At 54.8% G+C, this 22,332-nt stretch overlaps 2 protein-coding genes across 4 annotated transcripts in view; one reads left to right on the forward strand and one right to left on the reverse strand.

The window, feature by feature from the left end:
- The first annotated feature begins 5,329 nt into the window (after positions 1 to 5,329).
- SLC35B2 (solute carrier family 35 member B2) lies at positions 5,330 to 12,167 on the forward strand. Of its 2 annotated transcripts, XM_019527428.1 has the most exons (4): positions 5,330 to 5,447; positions 6,882 to 7,075; positions 8,275 to 8,435; positions 9,965 to 12,167. In XM_019527428.1, the coding sequence occupies exons 2-4, from the start codon at positions 6,898 to 6,900 to the stop codon at positions 10,901 to 10,903; spliced, it is 1,278 nt and encodes a 425-aa protein (XP_019382973.1). In that variant the 5' UTR covers positions 5,330 to 5,447; positions 6,882 to 6,897; the 3' UTR covers positions 10,904 to 12,167. The 2 variants fall into 2 exon arrangements, with proteins under 2 accessions (XP_019382973.1, XP_019382974.1); XM_019527429.1 differs by lacking the exons at positions 5,330 to 5,447; positions 6,882 to 7,075 and adding an exon at positions 9,157 to 9,259 and having other exon boundaries at positions 8,346 to 8,435.
- A 2,735-nt stretch (positions 12,168 to 14,902) lies between these two features.
- Positions 14,903 to 22,332, reverse strand: part of HSP90AB1 (heat shock protein 90 alpha family class B member 1) — a 10,843-nt gene continuing 3,413 nt past the window's right edge. For both annotated transcript variants that reach the window (XM_019526865.1, XM_019526866.1), the window contains exons 4-12: positions 21,920 to 22,079; positions 21,418 to 21,551; positions 19,940 to 20,260; positions 19,252 to 19,417; positions 18,925 to 19,115; positions 18,418 to 18,565; positions 17,552 to 17,820; positions 16,602 to 16,935; positions 14,903 to 15,449 (exon numbers count right to left, since the gene is read on the reverse strand). In XM_019526865.1, coding sequence (XP_019382410.1) covers positions 15,337 to 15,449; positions 16,602 to 16,935; positions 17,552 to 17,820; positions 18,418 to 18,565; positions 18,925 to 19,115; positions 19,252 to 19,417; positions 19,940 to 20,260; positions 21,418 to 21,551; positions 21,920 to 22,079 — 1,836 coding nt within the window. In that variant the 3' untranslated portion in view covers positions 14,903 to 15,336. The remainder of the gene's footprint in view (positions 15,450 to 16,601; positions 16,936 to 17,551; positions 17,821 to 18,417; positions 18,566 to 18,924; positions 19,116 to 19,251; positions 19,418 to 19,939; positions 20,261 to 21,417; positions 21,552 to 21,919; positions 22,080 to 22,332) is intronic.

Here is a 22,332-nt window from a genome sequence, read left to right on the forward strand (position 1 = left end):
TCGTCCCGCGCATCCCGCCCCGTGCATGTGCCTCCACCTGGTCCATGCCCCCCAGCCCAGTGCATGCGCTCCTAAGCTAGTGCGTGCCCCCCAGCCCTGTGCTGCCCCCCACCGCGCGCCCTGTGCATGGTCCCCTGGCTTCGTACATGTGCCCCCGCATCCCGTGTGTGCCCTCTAGCTCCGTGCTTCCCCCCACCCCGTGCATGCCCCTCCAGCCCCTGGGGGAGCTGGGACCCCGGCAGCTTTGGGGCCGTGCATCCCCCCCCACCCCGTGCATGCAGCTGTGGGGGCTTCTAGTGTGGGGCCCAGCAGGGATCAGGGGCCAGCTGTGCCTGGGCACGTGCTATTGAAAGCTCCTGGTATGAGGGCTTGGCAGCCCCCCCCCCCCCCCCGGGGGGGGGGGGGGGGCCAACCCCCCAACCCGGGGGTTTTAAAAAAACCGGCCCCCGGACCACGGGCCCCCCCCCCCCCCCCGGGCCCCGCCCCCCCCCGGGGGGGGGGGGGGGGCCAACCCCCCAACCCGGGGGTTTTAAAAAAACCGGCCCCCGGACCACGGGCCCCCCCCCCCCCCCCGGGCCCCGCCCCCCCCCGGGGGGGGGGGGGGGGCCAACCCCCCAACCCGGGGGTTTTAAAAAAACCGGCCCCCGGACCACGGGCCCCCCCCCCCCCCCCGGGCCCCGCCCCCCCCCGGGGGGGGGGGGGGGGCCAACCCCCCAACCCGGGGGTTTTAAAAAAACCGGCCCCCGGACCACGGGCCCCCCCCCCCCCCCCGGGCCCCGCCCCCCCCCGGGGGGGGGGGGGGGGCCAACCCCCCAACCCGGGGGTTTTAAAAAAACCGGCCCCCGGACCACGGGCCCCCCCCCCCCCCCCGGGCCCCGCCCCCCCCCGGGGGGGGGGGGGGGGCCAACCCCCCAACCCGGGGGTTTTAAAAAAACCGGCCCCCGGACCACGGGCCCCCCCCCCCCCCCCGGGCCCCGCCCCCCCCCGGGGGGGGGGGGGGGGCCAACCCCCCAACCCGGGGGTTTTAAAAAAACCGGCCCCCGGACCACGGGCCCCCCCCCCCCCCCCCAGCAGGGATGCAGCTGGTCCTGGGTATGGGGCTGGAGGGGGATCTACACTGCACCGGCACCAGGTTTCATTCCCATTGGCCCCGGTGTGGGCATCAGCAGGGTGCTGGGGCTGGGGGGCAGGAACAGCCCCTGCCCCTGGCTGAGGCACGGTGCCAGCTCCAGCCTGAATGGGGCATGGGACAGCTACCAGCCATGTCCTGTGTTGGCTGCACTGGGAAGGGCTGCAGGCTGGGGTCCCGGTGAGAAACAAATCTCCTGAGCAAGGGCCCTGGTGCTTAAGCTGACCCCCATGAGGCAGGGCAGAGATTGGGCCCACAGAAGTGGTCTGGCCTTGAAGCTGGCCGTGGGGTATGGATGGGGTGCTGGCAGGGCATGCCGGCTCCGGGGCAAGGACCCGTTTCCCAGAAGCCCTGGGACAGCGTCACGTTCCAGTGCGGACATGACACCATCTCCACCCGGATTGGCATAAGACTGCGTTCCCCCAGTCAGGGCTGCCACACCTCTGAGGCCTACATCCTGCTCTGGGGGTTTCTGGCTCCTTCCCCCCCAGCCAGTTCTTCTGCCACCTGCGTGGGGCAGACAGGGCAGCGCAGAGGGACAGCTCTTTTCAGAATTGCTCAGAGGGCTGGTTCTGCTCCGTGCCTTCCTAGGCATCAGGAGCAGGGCCAAGTTATCTGCAGAGCTTGGCATTGGTTGTGACGCCCATGGCCAGATCTTTCTCTGGACTGGGGGTGCTTAATGTCCAGCCCTTGAGTCCACGTCACCTGGCCTGTGGATATCCCCACAGGTCTGAAAATTTGGTAGTGGGAGAGCAGTAATTGATAGCACGCATTGCCAGCCATCACTCCTGATCACATGCATGTGCTGGGAGCAGCCTGTGGACAGTCCCTGCGGGGCTCATCCAGAAGGTTGTGAACCACTGCTCTGGACTGAGCGTGGGGTGTGCTGAGCTGTCTTGGACAGCTAGTCCAGCATTTCAGTGCCTAGCTGGCTGTGATGGTCTGGTGTTGACAGAGGGATCATGGAAAGCAAAATGCCAGTAGCGTGGCACTGAGCTGCTTACCCCAGGTGCAAAACCCCAGAAAGGCCTAGGGATCTTTGAAACAGGAAGTTCTTCCCCCAGACTTGAATGCCTCTTCACAAGCTAGGAAGCAGGGGAGGCTCAAAGTCTTCTGAGCCAGATCTGTCCTGCAGTGGCTAGGAGCCTGCATGGCATTGACTCCATCAGTGTGTGGCTGGGGTTAGGCCACGAAGTGTCTTGCTGCTGTCACTGCTGCCAGTGTTACCGAGGGCCACTTGTAGAAAGACTCATCTCAGCATTGTGTTGCCTGTTGGTGGTCTCGGGACAGAGTTCAGCATCTCTGCTTGTCCCTCTCCGTTCTGCTGGCAGATTGTACACTGCCAAGGCTGACATGAATTCCTCCTGCCTTGGGAGAACCAAAGAAAACTCACTGCAGTCATCACATGGATCTGGTTTTAAGTCTTTAAGTTGGCCCCATTTTGTGTGTCAGTGAAGGGGGCTGGAAGGAAGAGGCCAGAAAGGCACACTGGCAGAGTTAGGAGTAGGGTGGCAGGACTCAGCAAGGGAGGCTGCAGGACAGGAGTGGTAGATGTCAGCAGAGGTGGATGGGGGGGGATTTCTTTGTTCTGTAGATTTCTCCCTCCCTGCTTTGTCTAGAAGCTATGATCAGCAGGGATCCGGGTTTCCCTTCACCATAGAAAATCGCAGTAAAGGTTGCATTTTCTCCTTTCAAGGAAAAAAGTCCAGGTTTTCTCCTTTAAAGGAGAAAAATGCAGGAAATGCCAGGTTTCCCCTTGCAGGCTGGCAGAGTTCAAGCATGCAAGGGGCTGGGGGAGTGGGAGCAGGGCAGTCAAGCAGGGGGCACCATGCACTGTGCACACATACACATGCACATGGCTGCCAGGCAGCCTGGAGAGCAGCTCCCACAGGTAAGTCAGGGCAGGGGGAGGAGTTGAGGCCCCCATAGTGAAGGAAAGAGTTGGGTTGGGGCTGCTGCCCAGCGGGGTAGTACATGGGGCTTGGGGCCTGGGGCCATGTGTGGCCACAAAGTCTGGGCAGGGTGTGGGACAGCCACAGGCGACTCATCCAGTGGGGAGCAGGCTGGTTGTCTGCCACTGTGCACGTTCTCAGGGGGAGCATAGGGAGCATATGCCCCCCAGATTTGCGTGCAGGCTGGAGGTGGGCCACCTGCTGCAGGCTTAGGCTCCCTGCCCAGCAGGTGGAACCCGGTGCAGCAGGGCAGAGCAGGTCAGGGAAGTTCAGTACTGCCACTGCAAGCCCTGTGCTGCCATGGCGAGGTGCCCCCTGCCCACCCGGGGGCGGTGGTGAGTAGTTGTGCCCCCTGTTGCTGCCAGGTGGACAGGGGGCACCTCTCTATGGCAGTGCAGGGCTCACAGTCTCCCTGCCCTGCTCTGTCCTGTTGTGCCAGGTCCCAGTGGGGAGTGAGGGGCACTGGCAGGGCCGGGGAGAGTGAGGAGCCTGGACCTGTACTGGTAAGTAGCTGGGGTAGCTGTGATTTTTCCATGATAAAAAATCCCAAATCAAACACCAACATTTATAGGTATTTAGAATTTATTTTATTATAATGATTGAGACACTGGTAGGCTTCCAAATTGCTTTAAAATTGTAAATATGTCAGTAAAACATTGTGTTCAACTGATATCTATGTATAGTGGTATGTCATTTTAATCCTGGATTTGTGGTTTTTTAATCAGAGAATTTGCAAACTGTGGTTTTATCAAAGAATATGCAATTTTTAAACAGAGAAAACCAGGATCCCTGGTAATCAGGGTGGAGTTTGGGCTAGGGGAACGGTTACTCTAAATCTCTCAGCCAGGGCCTAAATTGTGATGTGCCAGAAGTTGAAGAGGGAGGACAGGGAAGTGGGAAGGTGGGGCTGTGTCCCACGCAGGTTCTGGGATAGCATGTTTGATAGTGACCCTCCTGTGTTAAGGGGAACAGTAGCTGAGTTTGTGATTCAAATTTCCTGGCCGTTCTGCGGGTCTGAGACTATGAAAGCTCCTTTCATGCCTGGCAAGAGCTAGTGTGCTGCCTGCTTGTTGCATAGTGCTACCTGTAACACTAGCTCCCTGTTCGAGTGACGCTGGAGGAGGGAGGAACTTGACGCACAGAACCAGCTCATGGGGCCACAAAGCAATTAGCCGCGGAGGGGGAGAGAGAGCCATTGTCCAGCTGCCGTGGGCCTGGGATAGCAGAGCTGTTTCTTTTCCCACAGTGGCTCAAATGGGACTGGGGAGGCCTCAGTGGATACTGTCCCAGTCACCAAACCATGAGTCTTCTCACCTATTCTGGCCATCTGTACAGGCTCCCCCAGCTCCAGGAAAGGCAAATGTCTTCAGCTCTCTCCCTAACTGACACCTCCTCCCTTGTATCCTCAGTACAGTTGCCTTGCCAACCCCAAAACCCCTGTTTCCCTCCTCCCCACATCTATAGAGCACTGACCCCCACTTGCTGCTGATAAATCTAGTTTAAATGTGACTTCTTGAAGCAGGGAGTGAGTGGGGGAACCATACAGGCTGCCTTGCTTCCCCCAACATACCAGGGTCACTATGGTTGCTGAGGACTTGGCTGCTTCTTTTTTTTTTTTTTTGGGGGGGTGGGGATACAAACACATCAAATGTGTGTGGGGAGGAGGTTGGGGTGGGGGGTGCAGCTTTCAGCCCAGAAGTCCACATGGGATTAACATACAAGGACCCTCTCTGCCCCACCCCCCGTGGCAGGAAGCCCTAGTGGTTTGGAGGGGTGGTGCTGAGTCAACAATGCCACAAGTAACACGGTGAAAGCCAGGCAGGGACAGAAACGTTCCCAGGCCCCTTTTACCCTCAAACACCAGGCCAGTTGAACCCTGCACCCACTCTGATGCCAAGACCTTGTTCTTGCTGGGCCTGGTGGCACATGAGAATGGGGCAGTGAAACTGGCCCTGGAGCAAAACAGCAACTTCTGCTTGTCTCTGGGTTGGGCATTTCTGGAGTTTTAGTCAAGTGAGAAACAGAGAGATGTGTGTACATGTTCTCTCTGGGCAAGGGCTTTGGACTTTGGGTGGCTGGAAATCTGCCCAACAGGGAAATGCCCCCAGGTCCTGACAGGTATGGGGCATGGTTGATGATGCAGGGAGGGGGAAGAGTGGTGGGATGATGAAGGCACATTTGTTTCCTATCTTAATACTCTGTTTCTGGTTTCAGGTTGCCAGGGGTTAGATCAGGGCTGGCCAAGAACAGTGCAAAGGAGAACCGCAGATGTGATAGCTGGAGGCACATTCTGGGTGGTATCCTCAAGGGCATTAATTCATTTTTGGAGCCCTCCTTGTGCGGGTCACTTGGGACATTCAGAACAAGCGAGTCCCTGGCCGCCAGATACAGAACCCAGGCAGGCAGCCTGACTCCCAGTGCCCTGCTTCAATGCTATGGGCTAATCAGAGCCCCTTCCCCCTGCCATGAGAGTGGGTGTTGCCCGACAGCACTGTGTGTACAGAGAGTTCTTGTGGGGCAACAGCATCTTTTGCCCTTGCTGACCCACAGCCATAATTTGCTCCCCACTCTTGTGCCTTTAGTGAGTTGCTGTCCCTGGAGGTGAGTAGTTGATGGGGACTCAGGGCCTTTCCTGAGGAGACAAGTCCTGCTAGTGCTGCTGGGTGCTAGCAGGAGCAGCTCTCTGGCTAATCTAAGGGTGCTCCAGAGGAAGGTGGTGGTAAGAGCCCCACCACTGTTGAAGGTGTCTGGCTAGAAGGGTGTGCCCATGTAATTTCCACTTGGCTCTCCAGAGTATCCTTGCATGTTCTCAGGGGCACGTCCTGTTCCTACCCAGCAAGGTCAATCCCCATCCTCCCACCCCCCTGCCATTCTCTTCCGGCCTGGCAGCGTTCCAGTCTGTCCAGCGCGCTCTACCCGCCTGTCACCTGCGGCAGCAGGAGGTGTGAAGGGAACAGCCCGTTGTTTTGCAGAAAGGTCACTCTGGCCCGGATGCTGAAATACGAGCAGCAGGGCAAGAGCTGCTGTTCCTATTTAATAGCTTTTCCCCCTCCCCCGAGTAAAGATTTTGGCTGACAATTAAGCACGTCCCAGTAAGGTTTCCAAGGAGAGACAGCAGTTGGAGCTGCTTTCTGTGTAAAACTGTCATTAGCACCAGGGTCTGACACCCCCTGGGACACCCCAAGTGCCTGGGAAATTAGAGCTGCAAATACCCTGGGCTACAGGCCAGAGCTGATAACTTTCTCAAAGGTACTTGTTTCTCCTCTGCCCCTGATCCTGCAGGTGCTTTATAAGCCACCTAAACTGGAACTGCTGCATCCACCTCTGGGCAGGATGCCATGGCTGTTTGACTGCTACCAGAAGAGAAAGGGAGGAGGCTTCTGTTGTGTGGTGGAGAGTGAGGAGGCTCATTGGGATTGTCTGACATGGCACCTGTCCAGGGCACTCCCCATACTCAGTGCAGTTTCCTGTCCCATCCCCTCCTGACTCACCCCAGCCAGTTGATCAGAAAGCCCCAATCATGGAGATGTACCTGAGCAGTTCAGAGAGGGGTGGGGAACTTCTCAGCTCCCAGCCAGGCAGTGGGCTGCCTGTGCCACCCTGAAAGGATCCTTAGTGAGTGATTGGAAAGGGCTTTGCTGCTGTGCCTGAGGGCTCTGTCCTGCTTGGGGAGTGAGGGCTGGAGTCCCTTGTGCTGCTGGTGTGCTGTGGCACATTTCTATTGCTGCTGCCCAGGCCAAGGTAACGCCACCCCCCGCCCCACCCCAGGGCTCACTCTCTGGATTTCCTTCTCTCGGTAGGTTGTACCTGGCTGTCATGCTAGCTGCTCTCCCACCCATGGCTGCCAGTGAAGCAGTACCAGCTGCCCTGCAGGACACATGGGGGGACTTCTGGCTCTTCCGTTTCTTCATCAATGCTGCTGGCTATGCAAGCATCCTGGTGCCGGGGTACCTGCTCATCCAGTACTTCAAACGAAAGAATTACCTGGAGACAGGTAAGAGAGGATAACGCACTTCAGTTCTACTCCTGTCTTCTGGCTTTGGCCTGGACGTGCCTCTGTCAATGCACCTTGGTCCTGACCCACAGGTCTAAGGCCCTCTGGACCTAGGCTAATTAGGGACTGTTCTGAGACAGCCAAACTCATCTAGATCATCTCAGCGGTCTTATCTCAACCACGGCAGCTATGGCTGTTTCCTGTTAGATAGCCTGAAATCCATCAGAGGCAGCCCAGGCCAGCATGGGTAATGGGTTTATCCTTCAGATCTGCAAGCATGTGGGCTCTTCTTGCTCAGCTCCTCTCAACTCAGATCAGGGTGTTTGGCTGGACAGGACTTTGGTTGAGGTGCCTCAGACAACAGAAGGCCAGAGATCCTGTTATGAAACTCCAGGTGGGGTAGTACAGGGGCTGGCATTGGTAGACACTCTAAAGGCAGGGCAGAGTGGCATCTTATAGCCTAAGTAATTTAGCAAAACATAACCTGGAGTGACTGGGGTGTGATGGTGCTTCTGCTGGGACCACAGCCTGAGGTTCCTGGCTGGAGGATCTTGCCCCTCCACTCTGGGTCAGACTGATCACCATATTTGGGGTTAGGAAGGAATTTTATCCTGTGGTCAGCTTGGTGGGTGTTTTTGCCTTTCTCTGTTGCAAGGGGGCATGGCCCTCTCCCTGGGATTACTTGAGCAAATATTGACAACCTTTTATAGAAGCAGGTGGGGGTGTTATGTCTGTGTTGTGTCAGGGTTGACAACTATCTTACATAGAGTTTAAATTATAGATTTTTTAGGATGATTTGGATCAGGATGATCCTGCCTCAGGCAGGGGGTTGGATTAGATGACCTCTGGAGGTCCCTTCCAGCCCAGCTTCTCTGTGATTCTAAGCTTTCATAAGCAGCAGCTAACTTGTATTTAAATTATTGCTGTGTATTTAGAGCCTCTGCTGCCTGCAGGTCTATTCATACCATCTGATGAATCAAGCTGCTGTTTACGAAAGCTTATGCTTGTCTGAATTAATTAGTCTCTGAGGTGCCACTCTGCCCTACTTTCTGACTGACTTCAGGCTAACACAGCTATACTTCTCTCAGGTAGACACTGTTAGCAGCTGGCCGACTTTCTTCTATCCCATGTTAATTGTGGCTTGTGCCCCCCTGGCCCTAACCAGGCTAACACTATCTCTGGTTCTTTTGCTCCTCCAGGCCGTGGCATTTGCTTTCCTGTCATTAAGTCATGTGTCTTCGGTAGCGAGGCCAAGTCTGCACATCAAGATGACATCCCTTTAGCTGCCCGGAGTGAGCCCATAGAGTCCTCGACAGCCCGGCAAGTTTTCAAGCTGCTCTTCTGTGCTGTTGGCCTCCAGGTAGAGACTGAGCATGTTTGTAGCCACTTTCTTTGGGGTATGGGGCTGGGGAGAGCAGGAGGACAGAGGGATAGAGAACAGGACCTGATATGCAGGCAGCTGATTTGTAGCCTCCAGAGATAAGGCATCTCAGTGTCTGGGGCTCTAATTGATTTGGGCTGTGCCTGGTTGCATTGTATGCTGGGACACGCAGGCTGTAAGGGCAGCGGCAGTCCACTCATTTTTCATGTGCTCTCAGCTCATGGCCTTCTGATCCTTTGAACTACAATAAACCAGCATCTGCTGGGCTGGAAACTGTTGTCCAGTTGGTGCCCTCTTTAGTCCAGATGGATGAATTCCTGCAGGGCGCAATTGATATTTAAAGTGGCGGCTGTTATGGTCTGTACTGGGCATTGGGGCAGCCTGCCTTTTGTCTCGCTGTTCTCACAAGCACTGAGCGTCCCGACTGCCCTGAGGGCAGGAATGTGTTGAAGCTGAGGCTCTCCCCTTAGACAGATTTAATTTGGTAACAGAAGAATCCCTCCAGTGTTGGAATCTAGCTGCAGTAAGGAGGACACATTGGGCCCCACAGCTTTGAGCTACAGCTGCACTATAAGTGCATGAAAGGCAGGCCAGAGTGAGGGAAGGTTGGTTTTTGGAAATGAAGTTATTGGACTGGGCCTCAGGAGAGTGCAGTTTGTTTCTTAGGTCTGACACTGCCTTGCTGTGTCACCTCGAGCAGGTTGCTGAATGTCTGTAACTCAGGCCCTGTCCTGTGGGAGTGGAGACATGTGGATGTCTCCATCAGTGTCTGAGGAGCTTGGGTACCGTGGCAGCAGGGCTGTGTAAGTACTTGTGCAGATGAGCCTGCCCTGCATGGCAGTTCTCTCTGTGCTGGGTTAGAACGGAGTTGTCACTGGTGGGAGAAAGGACTTAGGGAATGACCATGAAAAACTGTTAATACAATGCAGGGGCTGCAGTGTTGAATGCCAGGAACCCCAGAGCAAAGTTTCTATTGGCAGCAGGTTCCAGGCCGTGTCCTTGTCATATTCTCTGTTCCAGTTTTTCTGGTTCAACAGGCAGAGTAATACCTAACTACATGTCTTGTAAAGCACATCCGATCTGAGCAGGGTTGATGGGGCTGCAGGAATGTGTGCTTTGCCATTTCCTTTTCTTTCTGTTTGAGTTTGTGGCTGTCAGTCTAGAGCCAGATGGTTTTTATGAGGTATTTATAGCCTTAATGGTAAGGGGAGCTTGGGGGCTGCCCAGATCTGTGAGTGATGACGTGCCACACACTGTGCCCTCTGTGTGTAACTGGTGGGAGTGGTGGTGCTGTGGGAGTGAGGAGGGAGCCAGCTGAGCTGGCCTTTTCTCAGAGGCTGTGGTCTGGTGCTGGTGGGGATTGTCCTGTGGGTCCAGGCTACTGTGTGTCCCTGTTCTCTGCTGGTTGTAAGTGGGAAGGCATTTGGGCAGGTCTGTACGTTCCTGAGCATGAGGCTACCAGCTACCCCTGCTCCTCCTCACTCTTATGCTTCTCCTACCCTCTACAGGTCTCCTACCTGACATGGGGCGTTCTCCAGGAGCGTGTCATGACCCGGACGTATGGGGCCACAGAGACAGAGCCAGGTGAGAAGTTCAAGGACTCGCAGTTCCTGGTCTTCATGAACCGGATCCTGGCCTTCACTGTGGCTGGCCTGTACTGCGCCCTGACCAAGCAGCCACGCCACGGCGCCCCCATGTACAAGTACTCCTTTGCCTCACTCTCCAACATCCTCAGCAGCTGGTGCCAGTATGAAGCCCTCAAGTACATCAGCTTCCCCACCCAGGTGCTGGCCAAGGCCTCCAAGGTGATCCCAGTCATGCTCATGGGCAAGCTAGTATCACGCAAAAGCTACGAGTACTGGGAGTACCTCACAGCTGCGCTCATCTCAGTGGGGGTCAGCATGTTCCTGCTCTCCAGCGCCCCCAATAAGCATCTCTCCACTGTTACAACCTTCTCGGGCTTGGTCCTGCTGGCTGGCTACATTCTGTTTGACAGCTTCACCTCCAACTGGCAGGATGCTCTCTTCACCTACAAGATGTCCCCCGTGCAGATGATGTTCGGGGTGAACGTCTTCTCCTGCCTCTTCACCATGGGCTCGCTCCTGGAACAGGGTGCCCTGGTGGAGTCGGCCCACTTCATGGCCCGTCATTCGGAGTTCGCAGTCCACGCTGTGCTGCTCTCAGTCTGCTCCGCCTGTGGCCAGCTCTTCATCTTCTACACCATCAGCCAGTTTGGGGCGGCTGTCTTTACCATCATCATGACCTTGCGCCAGGCCTTTGCCATTCTCCTCTCCTGCCTCATCTACGGCCACGCTGTCACTGTGGTGGGCGGTCTGGGTGTGGCTGTTGTCTTTGTGGCTCTCTTCCTGCGGGTCTATGCCCGCAGCCGCATGAAGAAGCGCAGCAAGAAGCTGCCCCCTGGCGATGCACCCATACAGAAGGTCTAGGGGCTGCGGTGCAGACCATGCTCTTGCCCCTCTCCTCCCCTCCCCAGAGCACTCACTTTATTTGTCTCCTCTTCAGGAACCTATGGAGAGGCAGGGCAGGGAGTTGGTGACTCTTTTTCCTTCCAGCAGCTTTTCCTGGAGAAGGAGCTGGAGTGGGCCCAGCAGCAGGGAGATGCACTTACAGTTGCTGTGGCATCTTTCTCCGTTTGCCTTAAATAGGTCTGAGAATTTCAGCCCCTGCCCCACCCCCAGAGGTACCCACACCCCAGCCAAGGGAGTGGGAGCTGTGTCTGATCCCTGTCCGAACTTTCCCCACCCAGAGGGCAGGAGTGTGTAACTCCTGCCCCGGCTTCGCCTGTCTGTTACTTATGTCTTCTCTGGAAGTTTATTTATGAGTGTTAGAGCTTTGCCTCCCAGCCTTATCTTGCCTCCACCTGCACTCCTCATTTATTTTGCCTCTACAGAGCCAGCTACAAGGGAATAGTAAGAAAACACTATTTTTTCTTGAAGAATACCTACAAGTGTGAGGGAAACTCCAGTCCCAATATGAGACACTGCAGGGGTGGCAGTGCTGGCTGGGCAGAAGCTCCCACCAACCCCCAGCAGGTGGGCAGGCTCATCCAGTGGCTGGTGCTATGTGAAACAGTCACCCCTTCCTTTCTGGCTTGGCTTATCAGGTCATTTTGCTTCTTCTGTATTTTCCACTCTGCACAGTCTAGCCCTGCCCAGCCAACCCCAAGGTAGAGAAATCTGCAGGCTCCATGCCCTTCCAGAAAGGCATTATGGTCTTTTGTACTGCTTTTCATTGCCATCTACTACTCTCACAGTCTCGAACTACAACTCCCAGAATCCCCTGGGTCCCTTCCAGGTGTTCTTTCTGTGGCTTCTGGCATTTGTTATTGTCTCCTAAAGTTCAGAGAAGCACAAATGCCCTCCTTGTATTCTCCTCTTCCCGTTTGCAGGAGGTGCCAGTGCCAGCCCTTCCAGGGGCCTGGCTATGTACACAGTGCACTGGGGCCTGAAAGACAGGACAGAGGCTCACATGTGGTTTCCTTTTTTTCCCCTTTGCCTGACCAGTGGTTGCAGCTCTCCCACTGGGATGCAGGGAGCTTGAAGCCTAGCCCTGCGTCAGGGAGGGCTGGGGTTTTACTCTTTTATTGCTGATGTGACCTGACCCATGATGCAAAAGGGAAATGGTTTTGGTACTTTTGAAATGCAACTTTTTTCTCTTTTTATTAAATTAAAAATCTGCTGCAAACTGTGACCCCCCCAGGGGCAAACACTGGTCTGAATGCATGTGGTGGAAAAGGGCAGCCTCTCCTGTGAGCTTGATCTAGGGACTTCAGTCTGGTTTCAGCTGAGCCTCACAAATGCTAATGCTATTTCCACCCCTGAACCTATTGGCTTGACCAGGGTTCTGGCTTGGTCTGGTGCCTGGGAAGTGCAATTTAGTCATCTTCCTCCATAGGTAGTGCAGCCCTGCATGTGGCCTCTGCTAGCTCTGCCCTTGGCAAGTGGAGTAGGGCTGCTCTAAACCCACTGCCTGCCTGGCACAATGAGCCTCCTCTGCTGTTGCAACAAGGCTGAAGAGGCTTGAGTCTGTCATGGTGTTCTCATGCAACAAGCACCCAGCTGGAGGGCTGGATGCGTGAGCGGAGACACCTCCCTGTGGCTGGGCCAGGGACCAGCTAACTCACAGAACCAGAAGGCTGGGATCTGCAGAGACAAGAGTTGCTTTGCACCTAGGCTGTCATATTGGGATGTCTTCTCTGTAAATGCTGTTGTATGGTGGTCACCAGCAACCAGGAAGAAGCTAGCACAGGAAAAGTGGGCAATGAGTAGCTGCAGTATAAAGTGACACTCCAACATAATGAGAGACTGAATGGGGCAGGCCTGCTTGCTCTGCAGAGAAGATGGGACGCGAGTGATTTGGAGAAGGTCGGGAGGGCACTTGCAGCTTTCGGTTTTTCCCCAGTTCCAGGGGCCAGTCAGTCAAACTGAAAGGTGGCAAGTCCCACATCTGTCAAAGGAAGTATTTTTTCCCAGGATGCACTCTTGGCCTGGGGGACTGCTGCTCTGAGACTAGCCAGGCCAAGGTTGTGGGAGGATTTAAAAGGCAATGGGTACTTATGGATAACAATTCAATCCTTTAGATTGAAGGATGGCCCTTTAAGAACAAAATGTTGTAAGCATTTTGTATCAGTGTGTCATCCTATTGCTGTGGGAAAAGGGGTGAGAAGAAATCTACTCCCCTCCCCCCCAAGCATATTCAGAGGCCATTGTCATAAACTGAATATTTTTGTGCCCTCAGTTATAGCTCCCTGTCCCTTCTGGCATCATACAGTCCCACTGAACAGTGGTTCTTCAGGGGCTTCACCTGGAAAGAGCTGGGTGATGGCAGGCCACTGGGTAGGTGCTAGGCTTGCTGGATAGGAGCAGCTGGGCTGGGTAGTGTACGTGGGCAGGTTACGGAAGATGTGGAGGAGGTGTGCTAGAGCAGAAAGGATTAGCAGGAGCTGGAGAAGAAGAAGCTGGATCTGAAAAACAAGTTGCTGGAGAGACCCTGAAGAGCAAAACAGATCAGTGGGAGGGGGAAGCTTTTTCACTGGAGCAGCAGAAGTGGATTTCAAACTGCAGGCTTGGAAGAGAGACAGTTTTTCACTTGCATCCTGTGTGTGTGTGAAGTTTAAGTTACTACCAGTTTGTGAGTTCCCTGGTTTCTGCCTGGTCTTTCAGGGAGGAAAAAAAAACAAAGGCTTTTAACTGAAAGAGAGAGGACTGGAAATGTTGCTACATGTTTTAAAACAGCTTTTCTAATCAGATTTAAAGAAAAAAGAGCACATGGAGGCTGTCTCAGCCCCCACAACCTCTCTACCCCTGACTGCTGAGAGCAGCACCACCTCTTGAATGCAGCCCAGTGACTCAGCTTTAATTCAGATGTAGTCAGTGTAGAACTGCAGATCCCAGCATGCAGTGCATGCTACAAGGATTTGGAGAAGGAGAAAGGTTGGCTGGGTTGCCTTGCATGCTGGGAGCTGAAGTCTCTGTCCCTTTGTATTGAGGGGAGGTTGGCTGCAGTTGGCTCTGCCTGGTGCTGGCCTGAAGTCAGCACAGCACTATGCAGCTGTCCTCTGTGGGCTGTTCTGGTGGAGGATGACACTGCAGCATTAGCCAGGTGTGGGACAGGTCTGCCTGCTGAAGGTGCCCCAGCATTTGTGCAACTGCACTTCAGGTTGAAAATACAGAGGAGAATACCTTACAAAGCAACTGTCCTGCATGAAATGACCACCTGTAAGCAGTACCCACTCTCATCCCAAGTCCCTTAGGGTGACTGACCAACTGTGCCAAGCAGCTGGGAGCCAGGTACTGCCTCACCACTTGAAGCTCAAGGAGCAGAAAGGGAGGCCTGAGCTAGGTGGTATCCTGCAAGCTCCTACACCATGGCATTGGACAGGCACAGAGGCAGGTTGGAGCAGAGCCTGTGCCTACAACACCCCTGCAGCTGAAATCCCAGGACACCCTACAGCAGAGGTAAGCAACCCTCAGCACAGGTGCCAGAGCACGGCCCATGAAGGCATTTTGCTTGGCACGTGCACCTTGGGGCGGACAGCAGAGGAGGGGCTTGGGCTGTGCTGCCACAAGGATTGGGCTCCCCATGGCTCCCCAACCATTGGACCTTGGCACACCAACTTCTTGCAAGTGGAGCTTATGGGTGTTTTTGGCACTCTGCCCAAAAACATTACTGACCCCTGGCCTAGGGGGTCTTGGGCAGGGTGGGGTTGCCTGCTGCCCTTGTCTCTTACAAGGGCTGGCCCCAGGGCACATATCCCTGCACTTTGTGCTGCACGGTCCTGTACCTACCCTCCCCACACCAGCCACTACCCACCCCCACTTCCTGCTGATCCCCAAGCTTCCCCTGGTCATTCCTATCTGGGCAACACCAGACCTCCTGCTCTGTGGGATAGGGCTGGCAAAGATAAGGCACCCGCTCCATGTGAGTCATGTTCTTGGAGACTTTAATTCCACTAGAACAAAATACAAAACAGCAAACCAAATACAACATCCTACCCCAGGGAGGTGGGAGGGTGGGTGAGCAACTGCTGGGAGGTTGGGGCTGGGCTCCCTGCTGTGCCTGGGAGAGGCTCAGTGTCTACCCTAGGCAGGGAGGGGTGAGTGTGGTGCCCAGCAGTGGCATGAGGTCAGGACCCATCCACACCCCCACCCCAAGCAGCTGTTTCTACACAAGCAGAAAGACAAAGGACAGACCAGGCAGGCCTGGAAAACCCCACTCCACCCGCTACTGACCAGAGGGAACAAGTGAGACCACCACTAAGGGTGCTACAGTCAGTAGCAGCTATGGGTCCCCATTTCCCGACAGCAGTCAGAGGAGATGGGGACCCTGTGGGAGCTGGAAAACTTTTCCCACACACACTTTAGTCCACTTCCTCCATGCGAGATGCATCTTCTTCCCCCTCAAGAGGGGGGATTTCATCAGACACGACTGCGCTGGGCTCCTCTGCAGCTGCCACCTCCTCCTCATCAATACCTGGAGTAGGGGGTGAAGACATAGGCAGGTCAGTGGGGATTTGAGCTTAGCCCCACTGGTCTCAAACCAGTTGTACTGAAAGACCCTCCCCCTTGGCTCCATGTTTTTGGTTGGACAACTCTGAGCAAGAGGCCACTTTTCAGGGAAACTCTTGCACTTGCTAAAGAGCCTGAAAACATTTGCAATTCCAACAGGTCACTCAGGGTGTTCCAGCATGCCCCCCCCCCCCCCATTATAGCTCCTCTATGACAGGGAGCTATAAATCTCCCAAAACGCAGCACTCTGCTAGGAGTTTATTCAGCCTCTAGGGGACAGGGCATCCCCTCTACAGCTCCCCAGAGGCTCTGGCAGGCACATTTCAGACTTCACTGTGTTACTGGCAGAAAGATTCTGGTTTTCACCTTTTCTTCTTGAAAACTAAATGTCTTCCACTTAAGAAAACCCCTCCAAAGACATGCATTTCCACACCAGCTCTACCCTCACATAATGCCAGCATGTGCCACTGATTTTTCAATCTGGTCTTATGTCCAGGCCCTGGTACCTTAAGCCACTTACAGGCTACTCCAGCCACTACAGGACAAAGCCAATCCCCCCTCCCTGAGTAGGGCATGTCTGCTTTTGACTGGCGCGCACTGCCTCCTCCACATAAAAAGATGCACTCTGCATCCCTCACCTTCCCATCCCCAGCACTGAGCCACGATGGGAAAGCTGCCCCCCTCCAGAATCTCTATTTTGTCTAGGAATGGAGGGAAGGGTGAGATCTCCCTGTACTGGCCAGGAGAGGTGCCCCTGGGGCAGGATATGGAGCTACTACTCTGCCCCAAGGAGACCTGCTAGCCCAGGGGCAGCCAACCTGCAACACAAATGCCTCAGGCAGCCTCTGTGTGGCATAAATGATCAGGGAGGGAACAAAAAGCAGAGATCGAGCAAGGGAAAGGGATTGGCATGGCACACCTTAATTTGTGACAACCTGCCTGAAAGGTTGGTCCCCACTGTGCTAGACCAACAAAACCCAATGTGTCCTAACTCCCACCTTTGGGGCTTGCTGCTGAGGTCAGGATCCTTGAATTTCCAGTGCTGAGGGGATGGAAAAAGCACCTCCTTCCTTAGGGTCAGCTTACAGAGCCACAGCACCCTGACTGGCACACTTACCCAGCCCCAGCTTGATCATCCTGTAGATGCGGTTGGAGTGGGTCTGGGGATCTTCCAGGGAAAAGCCAGAAGACAGCAGAGCCGTCTCAAAGAGCAGCACCACCAGGTCTTTGACAGCTTTGTCATTCTTGTCAGCCTCAGCCTTCTGGCGTAGCGTCTCCACAATGGGGTGGTCGGGGTTGATCTCCAGGTGTTTCTTAGCCATCATGTAACCCATGGTGGAGTTGTCCCGCAGGGCCTGAGCCTTCATGATGCGCTCCATATTAGCCGTCCACCCATAGGTACTGGTGACGATGCAGCAGGGAGATGAGACCAGCCGGTTTGAAATGGTTACCTGGTGAGGTATGGAGTGTTAACCACTTGCATGCTGACCCCTGCTTGGTCACCTCCCATCTGACTGGCCCTGGTCACAACCCTGCTGGGGCTCCAGCATTCACATTAAGCACAGCTGGCAACACCCCTAGTGATGACCTGCAAAGACTACAGTTGAGTCCTGGCTGTCAAAAAAGGCACAGATGCCCTCCACAGCCCAGCACCTTGCATGTACAATCACTGGATCACCACCACTTCTTTATGGAGGAGCCAGTGCCAAAAGGGTTAGGGAGCATCCATCCAGTTTGAGGAGCTGTCTGGGACAGCACAGGCAGCTCTGCCAGCCCTGTAGCACTCCAGACTCATTCCCGCACTTACCCACTCCCAGAAATGCACATATTTGGGTCAGTGCCCCTCGCCTGCAGCCTGGCTGCTTACAGCAAGATGGTGCAGTGCATGTTGGGACCTTCAGCCTCCTTTAGCGGCTCTTCTGTTGGAGATGAGGGACATCAGAAGCACGCACCAAGTGAGGGGCCAGCCCCCCCACCTGCATTCAGGGGGCCATTTTCTCTCTCTGACCCCTCTCTCACAGCAGCCTGGGACCCAGTCCCAAGCCAGGCTTCTCCCCTCAACCTTACCTTCTCCACCTTCTTGTCCAGGATCTCCTTCATGAGTTTGCACAGGCTCTCAAACTTGGCCTTGCTCTCCTCCATCTTCCTCTTCTCCTCCTCATCCTCAGGCAGCTCCAGCCCCTCCTTTGTGACTGATACCAGGCTCTTGCCATCAAACTCCTTGAGCTGCTGCACGCAGTACTCGTCAATGGGCTCGGTCATGTACACCACCTCAAAGCCGCGCTTCCGTACACGCTCCACAAAGGCTGAGTTTGCCACCTGCTCCTTGCTCTCCCCTGCACCAGGTGAAAGAAAGAATCACCAGTCTGAAGGAGTGCAGCTGGCTGGAGCATCCCCTGCTCAGGGGCCATGTCTCAGGTGAAGCCCAATTACAGGAGTTTCCTGGCCCCTGAAGGGCTACGGACAGAGCCTGGCCCTTGGGAGAACAGAGACCATAGAACCCCCACACCCAATTCCCTGCCAAGGAGCCAAACCACTCTATTAACAAGCCTCTTCCTTTACAAGACAGACTGCAGTCAAACTTGAGTGCACCCACATCTAAATTCCTGGGACAAAGGCTCCCCAGAGAGACCTCCCAGTCACGAGCCCCTGGATAGGACCCTGCTATCCACCATGCTTCCTGGAAGCAATACACAAAGGTCTCTCAGGACCATCTGCTTCAGGGAACACCATTCTGGGGGAATCTCCCAGTCGACATAAACCTCTGAATGTTGTGTTAATAACAAGGAATCCTGCTAAGTAAGGACATGCCCATCCCTTCTCTGTGGGTGAGCAGGTTAAGGGAGGTTAGGTCCACCAGGCAGTGCACATGACCTACTGGTAGGGTAGGAGATGTGTGAGTAGGTGTGGCTCATCAGGTAGATGGCACTTACCTGTGATGTAGTAGATGCTCTTCTGCGTCTCCTTCATGCGAGACACGTACTCCAAGAGCGAGGTCATCTCGTCACCTGACTGAGACGTGTGGTAGCGCAGCAGCTCTGACAGGCGCTTCCGGTTGGCTGAGTCCTCATGGATCCCGAGCTGGAGGCAGATGAGAGGACATGCAGCCCCCAAGAAGCGAACCTCCAGCCTTTGGCCCTCCTCTACCCCCTGCCCCCCAACTCCTATACCCAAGGACTTCCACACCTCAGTCTGGGGACAGATGTGGTGAGGAAGTCCCAGCAGCCCCCACAATCACCCCAAGGTACAGTCAGCTCCATCAGCAACACACAACAGTCAAGGCCCCTCTGCTCCAACATGCTCCTAGACAGAGGTCTGTGTCACAGCTCCACTCAGAGAACAGACCACAAGCCATGCCCTCTGGCAGGTTGGAGAAGGACATGAATCATGGGCAGTAGGAGGCCCCACCTGCCCCAGGCACTGGATAGGCCAAGTCTCACCTTGAGGTTCTTGGAGAAGGCCTCATAGAACTTCTTGTAGCTCTCCTTGTCCTCAGCCAGCTCCGAGAAGAGCTCCAGGCACTTTTTGACAATGTTCTTGCGGATCACTTTGAGGATCTTGCTCTGCTGTAGCATCTCACGGGAGATGTTCAAGGGCAGGTCCTCTGAGTCCACCACGCCCCGGATGAAGTCTGCAAAGGACAGACAGCAAGGAGCCAGTCAGCATGGCTGGGGGAGAAGTGGTCCGGAGGTACACCCACCCCTCGCACAGCAGAGGTAAGCCCATGCATGCTTTGCTGTAAGCTGCACCCAGACACCAGCTCTTACTCAGGTACTCGGGAATGAGCTCATCACAGCTATCCATGATGAAGACGCGCCTCACATACAGTTTGATGTTGTTCTTCTTCTTCTTGTTCTCAAAGAGGTCAAAGGGGGCACGGCGCGGGATGAAGAGAAGTGCCCGGAACTCCAGCTGCCCCTCCACAGAGAAGTGCTGCAGAGGGGAGAGAAACGCACCTCCTTTCACACATGCACACACACACACCACCCAGCATTAGCTCCAGGCACCTGTGAAGGCCTGAGAGGCTGCCTGGAGCAAGTCCCTCTTGGTGCATTAGGCAGGCGAGACCCCTAGCATTGGACTCTCTCCATCTCCAGCTCAGGACCACCCACTCCCATTGCTCCAGAGGGTGCTGGCCAAGACTGCTACCCCAAAGGCTTATGCCACAGGGCAGCATCCAGGCCTCCCTGGATGCCCAGCATAACTGAAGGGACTGGGAGCAAGAGTTATGTAGGTCAATGAGTCAGCAAGCCCCCACCCACAAAAGCAGCTCAAATGGGCACATGTGGCAGAGCTGCCCTCTTGATGGACCCCAGCTAGTCCACTTGGAGCACCCCCTGCTTCCTCCACTGGGGCCCAGCTATCTGATAGGGGTGCACTGAGCCTCATTTCCTATTCCATTGAGTAGCATGAGGAGCTGCCTCTGGGCTCCCTCCCAGCCAGCCCTACCCTCACCTTGACAGCCAGGTGGTCCTCCCAGTCATTGGTGAGGCTCTTGTAGAACTCGCCGTACTCCTCCTGGGTGATGTCATCGGGGTTGCGGGTCCAGATGGGCTTGGTCTTGTTCAGCTCTTCCTGGTCAATATACTTCTCCTTGATCTTCTTGGTCTTCTTCTTCTTCCCTTTGTCTCCCTCTTCCTCCTCCTCATCAGATCCCACATCCTCGATCTTGGGCTTCTCCTCGTCCTTAGAAGCAGGCTCCTCCTCTTCCTCCTTCTCCCCTTTCTCCTCCTCTGCCTCATCATCACTGATTTCCTTCTCTCGCTCCTTCTCCAGCTGCCAAGTGGAAGAGCAACAGGAGAGTCAGAGCCAGGGCACCTGCCACCCCCTGGGCCTCCTCCCCATGGGGAAAATTGGTAGCAGCAAACAAATACCCCATTGCCCCAGGGGGGTGGGGAAGGAACTTGCAGCTGGAATAGGTAATGGCAGGGATGAGCCCAGCACTGGGGCACAGCATATAAAATGCAGGCTCAGTGCATGTCTGTAGAGTCTTCAGCTGTCTGGACCCACTGGGAGAACAGAAGACTTGCAGCTGCCAGCAGGTGGCGAGGCCTCCAATCACTCGTGCAATAGGAGGCCCATGTTTGGGGAGGGTGCTGCAGTGTCTCAGCCCATCCCTGACTAAATGGGGTAGGCCACTGTCTACATCCCTGCAAAGACCTCAGAGACAGGAACTCTCGTCAGCCTTGGCCATTTTCAAGGGGCCTAGGCCAGGCTACAGAAGTGTGGCTTTGCAGAAGGCCCCAAAGCCTGTTTCTGAGTAACTGTAGCATGAACCTTTGCAGGTGAGACAACTAGCTTGGTCAAAGTAAAGGAAGCCATTCTCATATCTAACTAAAACAGTAATGAGATACAATTAAACAGAGCACAAGGCCTGAAAAGAGACATTGTAAGGGAAGACCATACATTAAATAATTTAGATATACCATTTCATAGCTTTAGCTTATAGTAATTGATATAACCAAATGTATTAGATTTTATTTTACTCTAACAGATATATTTTTGTTAAGATGCTTAGACAAGTTGTAAAAACACAACAGCTTTGTCAGAGAAAACCATAAACTAAGGTAAAGAAGAAACAGGAGTGTGTTGAACAGTACTCCACAATGGGGAGGGAAAGGAGGTAAAAAACCCTCCCGTTTACTTTCATAAGAATATAAATGCCAACTAACAGCCAAGTCCACAAGAGATCTGGTTCAGTCTAGCCCCCAAAGTTTCAGTAAAATAAAACAATTTAAATAAAACTTTTTTCTGCTACTGCAGCAGCAGCAGACAGAGCCAAAGTCCTTTCCCTAAACTCCTGATCAAAGTCATCACAGACACTAGCATGTGGCTGAGAAGACTCAAGTTGGAGCGTGCCACCTTCTCCATGCTCCCATCCCCACATGCTCCATCTGCCCTTCCCAAGGATCCCCTGTCCTTCGCATACATACAAAGAGGGTGATGGGGTAGCCGATGAACTGCGAGTGCTTCTTCACCACCTCCTTGACACGACGCTCCTCCAGGTACTCCGTCTGGTCTTCCTTCAGGTGAAGGATCACCTTGGTGCCACGCCCAATGGGCTCACCTGCAAGGTGGGGAGAGAGGCAGCAGTGTTATTGACTGTAGGTACTGCAGCAAGATCACTGGGAAGAGGAAGCTGCTCTGGAGACAACGCCTGTGCCAGGGACTCAGTCTAGTCAGCTCTGTGGTCCACCAATGTGAGGATAAATCAAGCCAGGAACCCAACCAGGAACAAAGGCTGTAGCCACAGCAATGACTGGTCCTGCTAAGAGATGCTGCACCAGGTATGGTGATCATGAACCACTAGACTAGGACCTCTTCTCTCCCCAACACACCAGTGTCCCCACCAAACCCTGCCAGGGGCCCCATCCTGGCAGACATGGTGAAAGGAATGTGGCTGGCTCCCTGCTGGCTTCTACCCACGGTACATACCATGATCAGTTCGGACAGTGAAGGAGCCCCCAGCTGCCGACTCCCAGGCATACTGCTCATCATCATTGTGCTTAGTGATGACCATCACCTTCTCAGCCACCAGATAAGCAGAGTAGAAGCCCACGCCAAACTGCCCAATCATGGAGATGTCTGCACCAGCCTACAAGGGGGAAGGGAAAGGGGTGAGGAGGGCACCAGGCCAGAGACAGGGGATGCCTGGAGTGCAGCAAGGCATGTCCCAATGACAGGGATTCAGTCCAAGGGCCAACATGCCTATCTAGAACACATGCACACAGGGTGGGGGAGAGACCATCTTCTCACCCCTGAACAAGAGGCACATAGGCCACCAGCACAAGGGAAGTCTCCCTGGGAGGGCATAAGGCCAAAAGGGCAGCAGCGGGAAGGGGGGGGGG

The sequence above is a fragment of the Gavialis gangeticus genome, unplaced genomic scaffold, assembly GCF_001723915.1.
Source record: "Gavialis gangeticus isolate Ggan-Ray unplaced genomic scaffold, GavGan_comp1, whole genome shotgun sequence".
Classification (NCBI taxonomy): domain Eukaryota; kingdom Metazoa; phylum Chordata; order Crocodylia; family Gavialidae; genus Gavialis; species Gavialis gangeticus.

Excerpts from the sequence above, each read along its gene's own strand:
- SLC35B2 (XM_019527428.1), top strand. The coding sequence starts at position 6,898 with ATGCTAGCTGCTCTCCCACCCATGGCTGCCAGTGAAGCAGTACCAGCT. Across the intron at positions 7,076-8,274 it reads AAAGAATTACCTGGAGACAG|GCCGTGGCATTTGCTTTCCT; the intron begins GTAAGAGAGGAT and ends TTGCTCCTCCAG. Across the intron at positions 8,436-9,964 it reads TCTGTGCTGTTGGCCTCCAG|GTCTCCTACCTGACATGGGG; the intron begins GTAGAGACTGAG and ends TACCCTCTACAG.